The 20337-nt window shown below is 38.7% G+C and overlaps 1 protein-coding gene across 1 annotated transcript in view; it reads left to right on the top strand.

The window, feature by feature from the left end:
- The first annotated feature begins 8072 nt into the window (after positions 1–8072).
- The window catches only part of CFAP54 (cilia and flagella associated protein 54), a 311831-nt gene continuing 299566 nt past the window's right edge, over positions 8073–20337 (top strand). Inside the window, exon 1 of the mRNA XM_082349512.1 lies at positions 8073–18050. Within this exon, the coding sequence (XP_082205638.1) occupies positions 17722–18050 (329 nt within the window). The 5' untranslated portion in view covers positions 8073–17721. The remainder of the gene's footprint in view (positions 18051–20337) is intronic.

Below are 20337 nucleotides of genomic sequence, written 5' to 3' on the forward strand. Positions count from 1 at the left end.
GAGGAAGGAAGAGGCAACACTGTCATTATTTGCTAGAAATAATGCAAAAAATGAAACCAATGAACCAATGGCATAAACAAGATTCTGTAAGATGATAAAAGATCATCTTATAAAAGTAAATAATCTGTCTATGTACAAGCAATAATCAAATAGAAAATGTAATGGGAAAGGACTGCAGACACAGTACAATAAAAGTATGAAAATATATAGGAATAAACTTAGCAAGAAATCTTTAGGATCTACATAAAGCAAACAACAAAGCTTTATCGAAGGTTACAAAAAAAGACCAGAATAAATGTAAGATGTGATATTTCTCCTAGACGTGAAAACTCAGTATTATTAAGGTGTCAGCTGTCCTCAACCTAATCTGTAAATAAAACGTGATCTGAATTAAAATCCTATCTGGATTTTTAAAATGCCATTTGCAATACACCATCTGTATAGAAGCAAATGTAATAGATAAATCCCCAAACCTTAGTGGCTTAATAGAATAAAGGATTTATTTCTCACTCACACTTAATGCAAGAATTCCTGGCTAGGCTGACTGGAAGTCAGGAGTCTTTCATTCTGTGGCTCTGGCCTCCTGTTAGGTCCTTGGAGTACCTGTATGGGGACCATGACAACGCAGAGGCATACCTGCTTCTCCATCACTTTGACCTGAAAAGGACACAGAATGTATTTGCTCACATTCCACTGGCAAGAACTAGTCATATGACCCTCGTTAGGTGGAAGGGGAACTGAGACACGTGGTCCCCAATGAGGAAGCTTCTTTCTGGCAACAGTGCTTTGACCTGAAAGCGTTGACCCTTGCTTTGACCATTATGAAAGGAGGAGCATGAGTTTTTGGTGGTCAGCTGGCTATCTCTGTCATAATCTGCAACAGTAAGAGGATGGAATAAGTTTTTATTTTTTTATTTATTTTATTTTTATATTTATTTTGGCCTCACCATGTGCCTGTGGATCCTTAGTTCCCTGACCAAGGGATTTAACCCCGGGCCCACGGCAGTGAAAGCGCCGAGTCCTAACCACTGGACCGCCAGGGAATTCCCAGCAATAAGTTTTTAAAAAGCATATAAAGTTAGCAGATATTAAAATATACTACAACATTATAGTAGCTAAAGTAATGTGGTACTGTCAGGGAAAGACAAGTGTATCAACAGAAAAAAAGTAGCGAGTAGAAACTGAACTATGCATACGTGGAAATTAAGTGTATAATGAGAGTGTCCCCTCAAATAAGTTGGGAATGGATACACTGCTTAGTTGTAAATGGAACAACTGGCTGCCCATTTGGACAAAAATAAAGTTAGATTTCTGCCTTATAGCATACCCAAAACTCTGGGTTATTAAAAGCACAAACATGAAACACAAAATAGTAACAGTACCATAAATAAATATAGGAGAATTTTTTTCATAATCAATTTTCAGCCTACCCAACACACACACACACACACACACACACACACACACACGCCCCATACAGGGAAAAGGTTACCTTCATATTTTATGGTGGGATATAAGTTGACACATTTTAGAAGAGAAATTCAAAAGCATCTGAAATATACTTTAAAATATGTATCGCTTTTGATCCATCTATTCCTTTTCTAAGCATCTACTCTTCAGAAATATTCAAGTATAGGCATAAGGATATTATTTGCAGCATTCTTTGTGAATACATTGGGGGCAATCTGTATGAATAATAGCAGGAGAATGTATTACATGAATTATGATAAATCTATTCCATGGTACTCTTCGGTCTTTGAAAAAAAGTGAGCTGGAGGAAGGAGGTCCACAATATAATCCTGGGTAAAGATAACACAAGTTGCATAATAAAAGCTAACATTTATTGAATTATTATGTTTTAAGTGATTGAGTATTAATTTTCACAACAATGCTAGGAGGTATTTACTAATATTATTCTTATTTTAAAGATTAGGCAATTTTGGAATTGAGATGCATGGTAACTTGCAAATGTAGCTTAGTATGTGGTAGAGCTGGGATTTGAGTCGAGGTGGTATTATTTAAAGCCCATGTTCTCAAGCAGTATGCTGTACTGGCTCTGTGTATAGCACAATACCATTAAAAAAAAACTATTTGTGTGTATTTATATTCTTATTTTAAGAAGTGTGAAAAGATACCCAACAATGTAATATTGGTTACCCCATCTAGTGGTGGTAGTTATGGAGAGTCACTATTTGTTTCTGTATGGTTTGATCTTTTTAAAAAAATGTATTCCTTGTAACATAATAAAAATCTTAAAGATTAAGTTTGATGGTATATGTTGAAGTGATCCAATGCTGCAATGTAATCATTAAAATTTAGTACCCAGCCAAGCATCTTGTTTATGGCAAATACTTGATTAAAAACTTGAATGAATGAATGAATGAATGACCAGCCTCTTCTGTTAGCCTCTAAACTCTTTAGGCCTGTGGACTGCATTTTATATCTTATCAGTCTCTACTCTGTTACTGTGGTCTCCCTCAATAAATATTTGTTAAACTTATGTATATATACCCATTAAATTTAAATGTTCTTATTTCTTGCCATAGCTTCCCCCTCCCCTTTTAAAATCAGTCTTAAACTTTCGCCTAAAATTTTGTTCATATTATTGATTTAGAAAAATGAAAGTCTCTTGTAATGTGTCTCCTCCACAGTAATCAGTGCATGTTGTGAATAAATATTTAGTGGCATCTTATGATCTTTGTTCCTAATGAAGTGAAGCTAAAAATGCAAAACTAATCTAAAAATCATCTTTACGCTCCGAGTTGTAAAATGATATTATTAAATTTTAGAGCTTATAAGCTTTCCCATGTTTGGGGAAATCAGTCAATTTGAACTGTTTGAAATCTAATGGGTACTTTTTTTTTTCCAGAGAATATTGTATTTGAAAGACAAGGCCTTTTCTTCCAATTAGAAGCACATCTTTTGCATTTGAGAGAAATCTAGAGCCTCTGGAACATACTGTGACAATCCAGTGCACTTAGCAACTGAAAGAGCGTGGGCTGACAGTGTGTGGAGCCTAGTGACATTAAGAAATCAATTTGCAAAGAGGTGATTTCAATTTGCAGGCTTTCTCAAGGTATTGTGAAGAGGTGTTGAAGCCAGGAAGGGATTAGAAAATGACATGCATTTCACTGCTTGTATAATATTCTGTGGCTCAAATTTCCTCTACATGTCTTCTGTCCCATTTTCTCTTATTCCAAGAGAATAACATCATGCCTTAGGACGTGTGCACAAGAGAAAAACCCTCTGTCTATAGTGTTTGTCTCTGATAATCATACACCTCTTGAAAGTCTTCTTTCTTTCAGGACTATTCTCTATAAAGGGATAGACATAATAAGGTGCTCAGAAATTTGGGAAACAAGGATACTTTCTTTTCTGAGGTTAAGGTAGTAAAAATACACTTGTGTTGTAAGGTATCTCCTAACAGGATGGAAGAAAAAGGCCTGGTAATTTATTGAAGACATAATGAAGAGTGTAGGAACACTTGGGGCAAATGAGGTAAAAAATATTTCTGAAGAAGGAAAGAAAACCCAGATTTAACATATCCAAAAATGAATCAACCATCTACCTCCCTGTCTAATCAATGATTCTGGGCTCAGAGCATCAGAAAATAAATCTGGTTACTTTCCCTTCTCTCCCCAAAAGGTGAATTTATTATAAGGATATCCAGAAACAATGACATGAAGGCAGATGGACCTCTGGGAGGGAATACAGTCAGGACCAGAAAACTCTCATTAACATAGGCGTAACTCTCTCTCCAGCTTCTGCCTCTGCTTTTCTAAGACATCTTGCTTCTCTCTCTCGAGACCAACTTTCTCTGCTTCTCCAAGCTCTTGGCAGACTTGACCACCTTTACAAGCAGCTCTACTACATCCAGCAGAATCTCAGTTTCAGATTCCAGGAGAAAGAATCTGATTGGTCTAGCTAGGTCAAGTCTTCATCCTTGGTTCAATCTTCTGTGACTGGTGGTGAGATCACATAGTACAAACAAGACTGCTGGGTGTCTGGGGGATGGTTTTTGGAGTAAAGTAGGTTCATGTGCATTGGTTATCCACTGTTGTATTGCAGGCTCCTCAAGTCATCTCTTATAGCCCTTATTTTGAATATTAACATCATTAGGATTCTTTCTGTTGCTCAGGCTTGAAAACTTGGATTCATTTTACATCTTCTTTTACCTTCCATACTTGTCACCTATTTTTTTGTTCATCCATTCATTCATTTATTCACACAAACAAATGTTTGTGGAGTGAATACTTAGTGTCAGGCACTGTTTTAAGCACTTGGGGATACAACAATTAATACACCAAAAAAAAAAAAAAAAAAAAAATCCCTGGCCGCACTATCAAGTTCTATCAATTCTTCACTGTTTCTGGCTTTGCTTTTCAGTTCATTCAACTCCAGCCCTATTCAGGACCATTGTGATTGATGCTTATGGTTTAATAGAATCATAGTTAAGGAGCTAGAGATTGATATATAATTGATTAACTTTGGAAGTAGAACCAGTGGATCAAAGGGCCTGAAAATTTGGGGAAAACATTCTTGGGAAAACATTCTTAACAATTCACATAATTTCTGTTTATTCTTGAAATATAGACATATGAAAGGGGGAATTCTAGGTAACATGATGAAGGATTCACCACTGAGCCCTTGGAGTAAGAATACATTATTTCAGTGGGTTTATGATGTTATTTGGGGCACAGAGTTTTAGAAACTGCCCTAGTGATGTGTATGTCCTTGACTGGTTGAGAGTTGAGATGAAGATATGTATGTACATAGGCAAGTACTCTGAGGCAGAAAATAAAACTTGTGCTTGTTTTCATCTGTGTTTCCTGCTGAACAATCACTTTAGAGAATTGAAGTATCATCTGCTTCTCACCCACAGATGCATCTCATCTGTTTTTCCTCAACTTTATATGTACCTATATACTGTATTTCATATGTCATTTTTTGTAGTTCATTGCTTCACAAATTGAGTTTCTCCTGTCATTGTGGGTATGTTACTGTATACTAGAGATGATCAAAGTTACAAGGTAAATATGGAGTAACATCTAAGACAGAGTTGGCAAACCATGGCCTGAAGACCAAATCTGGCCTGCTGCCTAGTTTTGTAAATAAAGTTTTATTAGAACACAGACATGCTCATTTTTTTACTATTGTTTATGGATGCCCTGGGGCTACAGTGGCAGAACTGAGTAGTGGCAGCAGAGATCCATGGCCTGAAACGCCTAAAATATTTACCATCTGGCTTTAACAGAAAAAGTTTGCCAGTCATGTTTTAAGAAATTAAATTACTTGAAGATTTTTGGGAAAAAGATTTTTGAAGTTGGGGGTTAAAAAATTTTTCCACACTTAACCCCAAGCAAAACCAGCAGAATCTCACTTTCTTTGGTCTATGTGTGTGTGCATGTGTGTGTAAAACAAGAGAGTTGAAAAAGTTCGTTTGTGTGACAGAATCTGATGATTTTAGCTTTGCACTCATGATACTCTTAAGAGGGTTTGTTATCGAGATGAGAATTAAAAATGTACTACAGTGGATAAACAGAAATGAAAGATTTCTCTGTAAGTTTGCCAAGTCCTCCAAACAAATCTTTTGAAAAAAAAAGTGAGCTTGTCACTTTATCAACTGCTCTTTAATATTATTATTTTAAAAAATCAGTGACTTACATTCTAGGAACTTTACTAGTTTTAATTCATTTAACTCTTACAACAACCCTACAAAGGAGTTACTATTCTTGTAATCTTCATTTTACAGATGAAGAAACTGATACCCAGGGAAGTTAAATGAATTTTCTAAGGTAACACAACTAATAGGTGGTTGAGCCAGGCAGTCTGACTCTGGGGCCATGACCCTAACCACTCTCTTATACTCCCTGTGACCATTTCCACAGTGACCTTGACAGTGAATTTGATGACAGCACTATGACAATCACAATGAAGGAATCAACAATAAGCAGCAGCTGTCAACTAAACAGTATAAGATATGCATACGTGTTTATTTATTATATGAGTTCAATCATTAAATCTTGGTGTTTTGTTTAAAAAAAAAAGACACCTGAGTAATAACTGCTTGAAACTACTCTTTCAGCAACACTTAAAATAGTCATGTAAATTTGGAGGAAAAAAACCACTTTTTTTCTCTACTGAAAGGAGAGAAGTCTTGGTAAAGAGTACTACAATGATAATGAAAATTAAGTAGATAGAAATTGCTTGCATCTTCCTTCAAGGTCATCTCATAAAGTGCAGTGAAGGTCAAAGCTCACATAACAGAATAAAATTGGTAAAGCCTCTGCATAGCAAAACTGAAAAGTAACCTTTTCTGATGATGCCATCAAACAAGCAGGAATTGCAGCAAGTGATTAGCTGGGGTGAGAAGGTGAGGGAGAATAGCCTGAGGAGCCCAGGCGGATTAGCTGGATAGGCTGAGCTCTTGAGTAAAGCTGGAGCTGGGAAGGGGTGTGTGTGTGTGTGTGTGTGTGTGTGTGTGTGTGTGGTGAAGACAGAGGTGGTGATAGTGGGGATATGGGTAGGGTGTCATGAGAGATGAGATAGTGGTCTTTGAACTTTCTTGTTTGCTCCCTAAAAGAATTTCCAAAAATTCTATATTTTCTTACATATTTTAAAATATATTTATAGCATGGTATGACTATTGTATTAGCAATATATCTTATAACAGGTAGAGAGGCAGTATTGGCACCTTGCTTAAAGGAATTCCTTAATCGTTCCATCAATGCCTGATACTAAGATTCTAGATCCCTTCGCTTAGTCAAGAAGAATAGAACAACAAAGGGGAAGAGGGAAGAGAACTTAGACTGCAGGTGCCTTTGAAGCACATAAATATGTGCAAAATATGAAAGTGGAGGATGTGAAAATTGACTCACTTAAAACCAGACATGCCCAGACCCTTGGAAAGTCTTGGTGTATTTCAGGGGCTAGGAGCACCCTGGGGTGAAAACTAGGGGTCAGGCTCATCAGGAAAGGTTTTAAATATGGAAGTATGGAATTAAGGCAATGGTGACCCATGGAACAATATCAAACTATTTGAGTTAGCATGACTGGATTGCAGTTTAAAAGATCATTCTGGCCATTTTGTAAACAGGGTTGGAGAAAGGCCAGAATAGAGGCAGAAAGACTAGTGTGGAGGCTTTTGCAGAAACCTCACTGAAACAGGATGAAGGCCTGAGCTAAGGCTGGGACCATGGAGATGAAGAGAAAAAGACAGCCCGCAGGAGTGCTGCCCAGTATAAATATAATGCAAGACACAAATGAGGGACATATATGTCATTTTAAATTGTCTAGCAGCATATTAAAAAGATAGAAAGAAACAAGTGGAATTAATTTTAGTTAACTCAATATAGCCAAAATATTGTCATTTCAAAATGTCATCAATATAAAAATGATGTTTTATATTCTTTTTTTTTTTTTTAACAGAGTCTTGGAAATCTGTTTCGTATTTTACGTGTATAGTACATTTCAGTTCCGACTAGTTGCAATTCAAGTGCTTGATATCCACATGTAGTTAGTGGCTGCCATATTGGACAGCACAGGCCTACAAATTGGGACTGGATGGGATAGGAGGACTCAAAGATACCATTGTTTCTTGTTTGGGTAACTGCAATGGTGGTATCCAATCGAATGACCAAGAGCATAAGTTGAGGGGACTTTAGCCAATTCATAATTTCAATCAACTCCATCAAGCCAACTTAAATGACCATGCAATTTAAATAAAACTGTGTGCTTCCTTAGAATATGCAGCTTTAGGGCTTCCCTGGTGGCGCAGTGGTTGAGAATCTGCCTGCCAATGCAGGGGACACGGGTTCGAGCCCTGGTCTGGGAAGATCCTAAATGCCGCAGAGCGACTAGGCCCGTGAGCCAGAACTACTGAGCCTGCGCGTCTGGAGCCTGTGCTCCGCAACAAGAGAGGCCGCGATAGTGAGAGGCCCGCGTACCACGATGAAGAGTGGCCCCCGCTTGCCACAACTAGAGAAAGCCCTCACACAGAAACGAAGACCCAACACAGCCATAAATAAATAAATAAATAAATAAATTTTTAAAAAAAAGATGCAGCTTTAAAACTAGTCTTCTAGCTCTTCCTTCTAACCTAATTGCTACACCAACCCTCTTCTAGTATGAAAAATCTGGAGCCTCCACTAGTGAGAGAAAGCAGGAGAGGAGTAGATTGGGAGAAAGATGTGTGTTTTGTTTGGTTGTGTTAAAGTTGAGGTACTCTGGTAGCTTGTATTATTCAAAATATTACCTGTTCCTTCCTGGGTGGGGGGGGATTGTAATTCCCGGCCCCACTGAGAATGGCCTTGACAATTTCAGTTACTTTTGAAAATGAAATGTAAGGGAAAGGGATTGGTGCCAATTTGGAGCAGAAGTTTAAGAGCCATTGAATCGTTCCTCCAACATTTTTCCTCCTCTGCTCTGAGATTTGCAATGTTCCAGATATGGCTTGCTCTTTCAGGCTTAGTCCCAAAATGAAGACAGCGTGTAGAGCAGAGACTCGGCTGAACTATATTATTCACAAATGTGAGCAAAGGATAAAATTTTGTTTTTGTAAGCCATGGAGATACGGGATTATTTGCTACTCTACCATAATTTAGTCTAAGGAGACTGACATAGTGTTTTGTACTGGAATTAGGGTGCTGCTTCAACAAAAACTTAAAATGTGTAGCACTGACTACACAGTCAGAGAGTGGGCAGCAAGGAAACTGTTATTGGAGCCTAGAAAGATGACTTCTCATGTTATTTAGTGATGAAACATTTGGTGAAACTGTCATCTGCAACAACTTGGTAGCATAAAATATAATGAATAAACTTGGGGCTTTAGGTGAAGGGAAACAAAAAGCATGTGTTGGTTGCTGTTGGTTGTAGTTGCCAAGGTACCACAAGAAAGATGTGAGATCAGAAAAGAATCAGCTGGTTTTCAAGCAAGGAAGAGTGAAAAAGTACAAAAACCTTGGGACTTTGCAGGGTTGAGTTTTTATCCTAGTCTGGTGACAGATAAAACCAAAGGCATTTAATCAACCTCCTGACAAGAACCAAATTAAACGTATGGCCATCATGCTCTTTGTATTTCTTATTGTGCATTCTAGAAAAAGGTTTGGAAACTATTAGACCAAGGTTTTATGACCAATCCAGAAAGTCAGATAAATTTTTTTTCTTTCAACAGCATATTACATGACAGATAAGATCCCAGGAAAGGCCTCCTTTCAGTGCTTTTCCAATCTCCACCCTGCTTAAGCTTTTTCTTAGGAGACCCAGCATTATGGATTGCTATGTCAATATATTCCTCTTTACTTCTTGTCTGTAGTAAACTAGGAGTCACAGTGCTTGAATTCATGGTAAATAAAGAAGAAACTTGGTGGTGGGGGGAATGGCAAGGAGAGGTAGGACATTTGGGGGGTCCATGTAGACCCTAAGTGTTGGAGTTCGGTCTTAAATCAAAATGAATCAAAAACTTTTCCTGCCTTTTTTGAGATTCAGGAAACAAAGCAAATAGTATGTAGTCCAAGAATGTGCTTCTATGTACCTCCCCAAAATGATGCAGTTGGTGGAAATTCTGTCTAGTTAAGGAATACGGAAGTTTTAGTTTGTATGTATTATTGTTATGTGCATGTATCTTCATGCTTTCAGTAAAAAAAATGTATGATTTTTTTTATAATGAAAGAAATACATGTTCACCGTAGAAAAACTGTAATATACAAAAAAGAACACAGAACAAAGACCCTTATAATCCCAACAATAGCAAACTATTAAGTTTTACTTTGCCCACCCAGGGACACCAAAAAAATAAAAGTTTTATTTTTACATTTACTGTTACATTTTAAGATTAACTTTCATTACATAAGTACTACAGGACAGTCTTTTCTGTGTTAAAAAAAAGTAAAAAAAAATACAGTCAAGTCTAAAATCTCATTTGATCCCCATTTCCAATTCCAGTTTCCTCCCAGACGTAACCAGTGTCAACAATTTATTGAGGATTCTTTCAGAACTTCTCAACACATCCCCTCTCTCACTCTTTGGTCTTTCTCTCCTCCCTCTTATAATATATACAAACACACATATAAATACAAATATTATAGTATCATTTTGTGGTACTTTTTTTCATATAGATAAACATTAACATATTGTTCACATCATTCTACAATTTCTTTTTTTATTAAAAAAAAGTCAAAAATATTTTCATGTCAAAACAGAAAGATCTACTACAAATGGTCCCTGACTTACCATTTTTTGACTTTATGATGGTACAAAAGTGATACGCATTCAGTAGAAACTGTTCTTTGAATGCTGAATTTTGATCTTTCCCAGGCTAGTGATAATAGTAGTCTGATACTCTCTCGTGGGCAGTGGCAGCAAGCAGCAGCTCCCAATCAGCCACACACCATCAGGAGGGTAAAAAAACCGATACACTTACAACCATTCTGTACACATACTACCATTCTATTTTCACTTTCAGTTCAGTATTCAATAAATTACATGAAATACTCAACACTTTATTAAAAAATAGGCTTCATGTTAGGTGATTCTGCCCAACTGTAGGCTAACGTAAGTGTTCTGAGCACGGTCAAGTGCCCTGCCGGAGAGGTGCATCTGGGGTAATTGAAGAGCCCAAGTTGTGATGCAGTGCTGGACACCCTGTGCCCTCCTGTGAAACTGCTCTGTCTCTGGACCCTTGCCCTCTGGGTCTCTGATGGGAGTGCCAGCCCTGATGATGTCCGAATTGCCCTTGTGGTTATTCTTCCATTGTTTTGAACGACACCTCCTAGCTTCTGTAGAGACAGCTGATCCATAATAATCTTCTTATCAAATGATCTCTTGGCCACATCCTTATCGTTCTCTTCCAACTATCGTTCCTCATTTTTTACAGTGTGAACAGGCTGAGAAATCTTTAAGCTTCCTTTTTGCTCAGTCATTTCTCTCTTTTCATGTTGTACTATAAGCAGTCAGGAGGAGCCACGCTGCACCTTCAGCACTCTGATTAGAGATTGCTTCAGCTAAATACTCATCTCATCATCCCCAAATTTCATCTTCCACAAAACACTAGAATACAAACACAATTCAGCCAAGTTCTCTGCCACTTTCATAACAACAAGAATGGCCTTTCCTCCATTGTCCAATAACATGTTCCTCGTTTCCATCTGAGTGAGACCTCATCAAAATGGCCTTTACCATCCATATTTCTACCAAAATCCTGCTCAGGATTACTTAGTTATTCTCTAAGAAGATTGAGGCTTTCTCTACAGCCTCTCCTCTTTTCTTTCTGAGTCCTCTCTAAAATTTCTCTTAACAGTCCATTCATGGTAATGGAGGCTTTTTCTAGCATGCACATTGAAACACTTCCAGCTTCTATTCATTACCCAGTTCCAAAGCGGCTTCCACATTTTATTTATACAGCAGTAACATGTCTCAGTACCAGTATCTATATTAGGGTTCTCCAGAGAAACAGAACTAATGGGATACATCCATCCATATATATATATATATATAAATATATATAAAACAAGGAATTGACTCTTGTGATTATGGAGGCTGAGAAGTCCCATGATCTGCTGTCTGAAAACTGGAGAACCAGGAAAGCCAGCGGTAATTCAGTCCATGTCCAAAGACCCAAGAACCAGGAGTGGTGATGTCCAAGGCAGGGGAAAAGAGATTTCCCAGCTCAAGCAGAGAGAAAGAATTTGCCCTTCCTCTGCCTTTGTGTTCTATTTGGACCTTCAATGCACTGGTTGATGCCCACCTACACTGGTGAGAGCGATCTTCTTTACTCAGTCTACTGATTCTAATGTTAATATTTTCCAGAAACACTCTCATAGACACACCCAGAAATAATGTTTTACTAGCTAGCTGGGCTTCCCTTAGCCGGGTCAAGTGGACACATGAAATTAACACCACAGTCCCTGTCTCACTTCCTTTTCCCCTCCTTGCTTCAGGGGACTCACTACCAAACAAAGCACGAGCACTTAAGTTTTGCCTCAAACTCTGTTGTGTAAAGAACCCAGGTTAACACAGTAGGAGTGAGCTATAAAAAGTGGACCCCCCCCCAGGACTGGATTTTAGAGTTGACTCACCTACTGTCTGAAAGCAACAGGGAACCAATTGTGGTGATAAGTTGGGTGGGCATGCAGTGATTTCACCCATGGTTTAATTGTGATGAGGTGCAGGTAGACAGCAAGGTAGGGGGAGATCAAATAGCTATTGTGCTTAGTCAGCATGGGGCATTATTAATTAAAGGGATTGTGGTGTGGCTTCTTTTGAGGCATTGGAAGTTCTGCAAACATTCTCTGAAAGTCAGATTGCTTTTATTGCAGCTCAGGGTAATGGCTGGGTAGACTTTGCTGAAAATCGGGCCCACAATCTGATTATGTAGCAGAGATTCCAAGAAAAGAATGGGACTCAGAGATCTGAAATGAAGATATTTAGGTAGACAAGCCTAAGAATTTTGAGCTCCTAAATTCCTCTGAACCCTCCAGGGTAGCAGAAACAGCCTCTAACCACCTGCCAGAGAAAAACAGTCTTTTTTTGCCTGGAGGAACATACAATTACTTAATCTGAAGAAGGTGCCTTTCAAGATGATTCTTGTTTTCCTCCAGATATGCCCCCAACACCCTTCATTACCTCCTGGCTAAAAATCAAACACATTTCAGCACAGCCTGGACAGGAAAGTACAAGCTCTGTTCTGGGAAGAAACAGCCCACATGCCAAAGGAATTGCAGGATCTGGCTAACAGGTATTAGCTGAAACTGGGGGGGAACATGTGTAGGAGTGTATCTTGGGTATGTTAGACCAGGAGGACAGAATACAGGCTGGATAGGGTAGAATTCATTAACATGGGGGTACTCAGCCATGATTCAGGATTCCTAATAACATAACAAGGTAGCTTCTGGAAGTGCAGATCTGATAATGTTCTACATCAAATGAAGTGAAGATGCAGAACTTCCTTGATATGATTTTGAAGAAAGGGCCAGAAAGCCCAGAAAGACAGGAATGTTAGAATGGATTTATTAGGTATGTCCTAAGAACCCACTGCTTGGCTATGTTCTCTGAGATGGCCAGAGGATATTACCTCCACCGAGGATGTAAGTAATGAAGCAATGAGGTGAGCACCAGCATTGCTGGAGAAGCTTGGAAGTTTTCTGTCTTCTGTGGGCCAGGGTTGACAGTGGGGGATTCTGCCATGAAATTTAGCTTCATAATATTCGTGGGGATGATGTAATTCCAGAATGGCAAAGGCCAGGTGGTAGCAGTTAACAAAGGCCAGCATGAGATGTAATTACCATAATGGACAGCCAGGCTAGAGTGACAACCAAGGTACCTTTACCTATAGGGATATGTGGTGTTAGCTAATGAATCATGGTGTTACAGGCTCAAGTTAGATGGATGAGCAGGCAACAAAGGTGCTGCTTGATATGTATAATCAGAAAACTCAAGAAATGGTAAGCAAAAGTCTGATATTAGTTGCTGCAATGGAAAATTGTGGTTCCTCATCTAGTTTCCAGACCTCAGGCAGTTCACAAACCCAGAAACTTTGATTGAAGGGGAGATGTAGTATTTAGCAGAACCCTAACACAGGGTCCCTAACCTGTGGCATTAAAGCTGTTGTGGGTGGAAGAGCCAAGTGGAAGTATCTGAAACTGTCCATGCACCAAAGTATTAAATTAGAAGCAATACTGCACTCCAGAGGAACTGCAGACATTTGTTCAAGCATCAGAGGCTTAAAAGGTGCAGGGATATTACCATCCAGGATTGTGTAACACTGGTGAGGATGTTAGGTTTTGGAAATTTATATTCCCATCTGTCCTGGATAATGCTGCTAATGTCTTTGTTGTATATCCTTACCATACTGACTTCCACTGGTAGCCTGTAATAACTAAACCTGTTTAATTTACCCAAACAGTCTCTTTATCTGGTCTTTCTATTAGTCTGAATCTGCTATTGATATATTTTTTTAAATTAATTTTTATTGGAGAATAGTTGCTTTACAATGTTGTGTTAGTTTCTACTGTACAGCAAAATGAATCAGCTATACATATACATATATCCCCTCTTTTTTGGATTTCCTTCCCATTTAGGTCACCACAGTGCATTAAGTAGAGTTCCCTGTGCTATACAGTATGTTCTCATTAGTTATCTATTTTATACGTAGTATCAATGGCGTAAATATATCAATCCCAATCTCCCAATTCATTGCACCCCCCGCTTCCCCCTTGGTATCCATACCTTTGTTCTCTACATCTGTGTCTCTATTTCTGCTTTGTAAATAAGATCGTCTATACAAATTTTTTCAGATTCTACATATATGTGTTAATATATGATATTTGTTTTTCTCTTTCTGACCTACTTCACTCTGTATGACAGTCTCTAGAACTACCATGTAGTTCTAGAGACTGTCAATCCCACTACTGGCATATACCCAGAGAAACCATAGTTCAAAAAGAAACATGCACCCCAATGTTCATAGTAGCACAATTTACAATAGCCAGGACACGGAAACAACCTAAATGTCCATCAATAGGGGAATGGATAAAGAAGCTGTGGTACATATATACAATGGAATACTACTCAGCCATAAAAAGGAACAAAATTGGGTCATTTGTAGAGATGTGGGATATCCTTCTAAATGTTCATCTTACTTTTTTTTCATTCACTCATTTATATACTCTGCCAGTGGCCAGTCTTCAGTGCTAGGTTATCACAGTAAATAGGCAAATCCCTATTGCAAGGATTTTTCTATTAATGAAGGACGGTTATGGTTCAGGACTAAAACATCACCGCCTCTAGAATCCTCTGTTCTCTCTCAAATCCCAAGCTTCTTCTTGGGGTTCTTACAGCATTTAAAAGATCTTTATCACAGCATATTTCACAGCATGCCTTCTTCGGGGTTAGTTGCGTATGTGCCATCTGCTTCTTGCAGGGAATGTGCGGTTCACCTATGCATTTGTGACACACTAAAGGAATGGCTGTACTGGTTAGAAGAAAGTCATAGGTCCTGCTAACACCCAAGGGCAGGGGATTTTTACAAGGTCATGGATCATAGGCAGGGAGGTCAAGATTAGAGTGTGTTTTGTCATAGAAAGCCAAGCAAATAATGAAAAGAAACAATATTTCAAAAAGACCAAAAAACTAATTGAATACAGAAACTATTAGTATGATCATACCTATATGTAATAAATAATTTTTAAAAGTAAAGACTTTTTAAAAAAGAAAAAGAGAAAAGAAATGGCTGTATTCCACTGAACAAAAGCATGAAGTTAAAAAAGTCTAAATATTAGGTAGTGAGGTAGGAAAGGGAGATCTTTGTGCTTTTTTAAAAAAAAAATACCATATAAATGTACATTTTTGGGACAGTCCAAATGATTAACAACTAAATTAGGAATAGAAAGAGTATTAACTTTATTTAGTCTTTCTCTAACAGTAGCTTTAAATGATAAAGACTCTTGAATGGGAAAAAAGGATCCTTGCAGCCTGCAAAGACACTAATTATAAGGAAACAGCAATTTACATTATTTATAAGGAAGTTATTTACATTATTTAGCCCTGTCAGACAGTTGCAGAGCTCTATTCTTTCACTACAGTAAAAAGAATAAAGCAAAGTGACAAGGAAAGAGAGAAGATATTCTAATAGCTGCATCTCATTACAAGAAAGATAACATCTCGAAAATGTTTTTTAAAATGATTTAAATATAATTTAAATGGAAGAAAATGGAAATATCCATCTTACCACAATGATGATTCAGAGTATAGCACCCATTTAAATATGCAGACAAGCTTTCAAAAACTACTGAAAGTTATGCATTGTTAACTTTAGTGTGTGCAAGGAGGGAAATGACTAAGACGCAATGTTTCATAATTCAAGTATTTGAATTTAATTAGTCACATTTTCTTTTACCAGTGACTTTGAAATGTGTCTGCACTATGAAAGCTTGTTTCTGAGAGCAGCCAGATCAAGCGGGGAGAAATCCACTTTATCTGTTTTATTTTTATTTTCTTTCCTCCTCTCTGACCACTTTAATTTACATTTATCCTGCAGCTTCACTTTCATCAATATAAAAGATAGTACTCAGTGGCAAATTACACCAGCTTTTGATCTGAAGTGGACACATCTGTTATGTAAGAACAAGGAGAAGATGAGAAGAGAAAGAATTTACCAAGCTGATTTTTTTTAAAAGGTCTATTAATACTTTTTGTAAATGCTCCAAGGATAAATTATTTCTTTAGGCCTAAATTCTTTAAAGTCTTAACATTTTTCCTGCTCACTTAGAGACAAGATAAAATCTTGATCAAAGAAGATTTCTACATCCTGATTGGAGAATTGAATTCCTTTCAGTCTGGTGTCAGAGCACCTCGCTGCTTGCCAGGAAGGTTCTTGGGCCATAATTACCTGCCTTGAAAAGCAAAATCATCATCATTTGCCTTCAAAGAATATTAGAGTATAGTACACATGACATATTAGGCCAGCCTCACAAATTAGCACAGGTCCACAGAGTCTGCAAGAAATTAGGTCAGACCTGAAAGAAATCAGGCTGTGGAGCAATAAGCTTCTTAATCTTAAATGGGAAATTGGGCTCACAGGGTGTTATGGTTACTGTCTTTATTTATTTTTAAGTTTGACAGAACCAGTAACAGTTTTCAGTGTTAAAGACCTATTTTCCTAAGCCATCAAATATTTCTGATCCTTCTCTTAGATCATTTTTGGCACTGCATAATTTATAAAGAAAGCAAGTTCTGTACTGGTTGGAAACTCATACTTTAAATATATAAATAAACATACTATTGCCCATAATGCAGGGAAAGAAGAACTTCCCTTGCCCCCAAATATTTCCCTCGAGGCCATAGTTTCCCCTTCAGAAGCAAAGTCTCCTAAAATCCCTGTTTAAAATGCAAAAGTCTTTAGAGAGTTAACACTTCAAGCATTAGTACACATTAATGTCCAAAGGTTAAGGCTGAGTAAAATGCTCATGAATTTAGAATATAGTGATAATTAGGATAAAGCTGAAATACAAATGAATAAACATGGAGTAATTGTAACTACTAGACACCAAAATCATCCGCAGTTACAGACCTCAGGGTCCAAAAAGAGGGACCAGAATGGATCAGTTGCATGCACTTCATTCTTAAACTGCTGTCAGATATTACCCTAATTTCAATTCGACTGTTAAGCTTAGTCTTGGGGGATGGTCAATATAGCCTGTTCATTTTGAGCACAGGCTTTGGAGTCAGAAGGCTGAGACCTGGTCCCTCACCCTACGGTTTACTCTGACCTTGGTCAAATGACTAACCTCCCTAAACTCTGGTTTCTTAAACTGTGAAATGGAGATACTAATAATATCCTAAATTGTAAAGCTATAACGATGATTAAATGAAGTAAATGAGATTATGTTCCAAATGCTTAGAACAATGCCTGGCACATATTAATGATCATCATTATTAAGTGGTCGAAATGGAAAAAGTATAGTTTGGATTTGTGATCCTAAGTTTCTGGCACTCCTATTCGCTCTCTGCCCAGAACCTTCTCTCCTTTCTCATCTCATACAGCGGTGAGCCAGAGAGCAAAAGCACCTCAGGAGCAACATTGCTTCTGGACCGGGTTTTTTCTTCCTTTGCCCTCCAGGGGCCGCTGTGTTTTCCCGAGAGCGCGAGGGATGCCTGGTTGCCACGAGACCGTCGCCAGGCAACCGCGTGTACACGCACTCTTGGTCAGGCCCGGGTCTGGTCAACATGGCGGCGCAAGGCACCTGTTCGACCTCTCCATCCAACGTGTCTCCCATGTCTGTGTCGCCGCCAGGACCGCCGCCGACCCCGCCCCCGACCTCGACTGCGATCTCGAAGTTCCCCCTGGAGTCAAAGGCGAGCTCTCTGAGCCCACTGCCTCGCTCGACCTGCCGCGAGGACTTGTTGCCCCTCGCAGTGTTTTATGGGCCGCTGGACGCTAAAAACCCACTCCTGGCCTCCTGTGAGAAGGAGATCCAGGAGTTGCTAGGCTTTATGAAGAGAAAGAAGGCTTTAGCTACAACGGAGGAACAGAAGCATGAGTTCCACCGGCGTTGGTAAGCAGAGGCAGGGCTCTGGGGTGGGCGCTGTCTGGAGAAGGGCAACTCCCGGGGCCAAAGGAGGAGATGCTTTTGAGGATGCAGGTGGTGGTCCCGGAGCTGGGTCAGTGTTGCGGACTCAGAACCTGGCCAAAGGGCCCTGGAGATATAAACAAAGTTTAAGAAGTGGAGACTCATCGCTATTACAATCCTTAATTGCTGGTAAATGTATCTTGGCTTCCTGCTCGGGTCAGAATAAAAATCAACAAAGAAATGTTTCATAACTCACCATTTCTGTTTCTGAGTGTCTTCTAATTGCTAATCCATGCCAATAAATTTTTGGCTCACTCACAGTTTTCACAACTTTCCATGTTGTGGGTACAATTTTGTATATGGAGGAAAAGGAATAACTTTGAGGTAGCTCAGGTTCATGAAAAAGTTAATTCTTGATGCCATGAAGTATGTCATTCCGTGAACATTTGTACTTTATTCCTTTTTATATTGTTACTAGGATCACCGTGACTTTTTCTCGATTTTGTGACTCATTTTGCACGTTTGCCTTTTTTTGGATTCTATCACCATGTTATTATCTTGAACTGCAGACTACCTGTTTTTAAGGTTCTTTCCTGTTTGTGTTACCATCTTTCTTTCCCAGTCAAAACACACTGCAAACTGAACAGCTAGAAATGTAGACAAGTGGCAAAGAATACCAGAATAGCCAATAGCTTCATCTTATATTTTTCATCCATGTATTTAATATGAAGAAATAGTTTTAACTTATGTTTATTATTCATTAATGCATTTAACTACATATTTATTGAGCACCTCCTAAATATCAGGTTCTATTCCAGGAACTAGGAAAACATTAAGTTAAAAGATATACAAATTCATAGCCTCATGGAGCATGTATTTTTGTGACTACAGACAGCCACTAAACAAGTATGTAAGGAAATTATTTTACAAGGAGGTAAGTGGGAGAAAACTAGAGCAGGGAGGAAGAGGAGGATATCAGATGGGTGTTATAATTTAAAATGGCATGGCAGGGAGCATGGTCAGGGAAAGTCAGGAAAAGTGACCTTTGAGAAAGATGAGAAGATGTTATGGTAGTAAGTGATGAGGATTTCTGTAGAAAGAGTCGGCCACACAGAGAGAATGGCAAGTGTAAAGGTCCTGGGGTGGGACTGTGACTGTGGGAAGGACAGGTTTCGGGCAGAAGTGAGGGAGATGAAGAGTTTAGTTTTTAGATATATTAAGATTGAGATGTAATTCACCATCCAGGCAGAGCTATTATGTAGGTAGTTGGACATTTGAGTCTGGAGGTCAGAGGAGAAGTACACTAGGATTCATCAGCATATTGATAATATTTAAGCTTTGACATTTGATGGAATAGCTAAGGGAGTGAGCGTAGATGGAGAAGAGGAGAGTCCAAGGACTTAACCCTGGGACCCTCCGACATTGACAAGTTGGGAAGATAAGAAGAAACTGGCAGAGACTAAGAAGGAGCGGCTAAAGAGGTAGAGGAAAACCAGTAAGTGTGTGGTGTACTGGAAGCCAAGTAGAGAAAGTGTTTTAAGAAGGAAGGAATGATCAATCAACTGTGGCAAATCATGCTGATGGGCCAAGTAAGATGAGAACCAAGAACTGACTAAGGAAAGCACATTACGTAGCTAAGCTACATATATTTATATTGAAAATGTTTCTGTTTTGGTGCCTTAGATAGCAGTTTATCTTCCCATCTCCACTACCAACATTCCAGTTCAAACCATCACCATCTCAAATTTTCCCTGCAGCTACTTGAGTCTCAAATCTATCCTTCACATAGCAGTCAGGGTGACCTTTACAAATAAATCACCCATTCCTCTATCTAAAGACTTTTGTTTCCCTTTGCTTTTAGAATAAAATTAAGACTACTTCTGGTGTCTTCCAGGGTCTGAGGCTCTGGCCTTGCCTGCCTCTCTCATCTCAGCTCATCTCTCACTTCTCTCTCAGGACTTTACAGGGAAACAGATCCTTCTGTTTCTCACCCCAGGGACTTTATATTTGATGCCTCCTTTGTCTGAAATGTTCTTTTCTCAACTTTTCAAATATCTGGCTCCTTCTCTGCTTTCAGGTCTTAGCTCAGTTGCTACCTCCTTAGAGTGGCCTTTCATATCAAATGCAGGTTCACCCATCAATTTATACTTGTATTTACTTCTTTTCTTGTGTACTGTCTATCTCCCTGATTAGAATGTGTAAGCTCCCTGATGACGATGAGCCTCTTTTTCATTGCTCTAACACCTACCCTGAGGTAGACCTGGGTCAACTG

This window comes from Balaenoptera borealis, assembly GCF_965194805.1.
Source record: "Balaenoptera borealis genome assembly, chromosome: 13".
Taxonomy (NCBI): domain Eukaryota; kingdom Metazoa; phylum Chordata; class Mammalia; order Artiodactyla; family Balaenopteridae; genus Balaenoptera; species Balaenoptera borealis.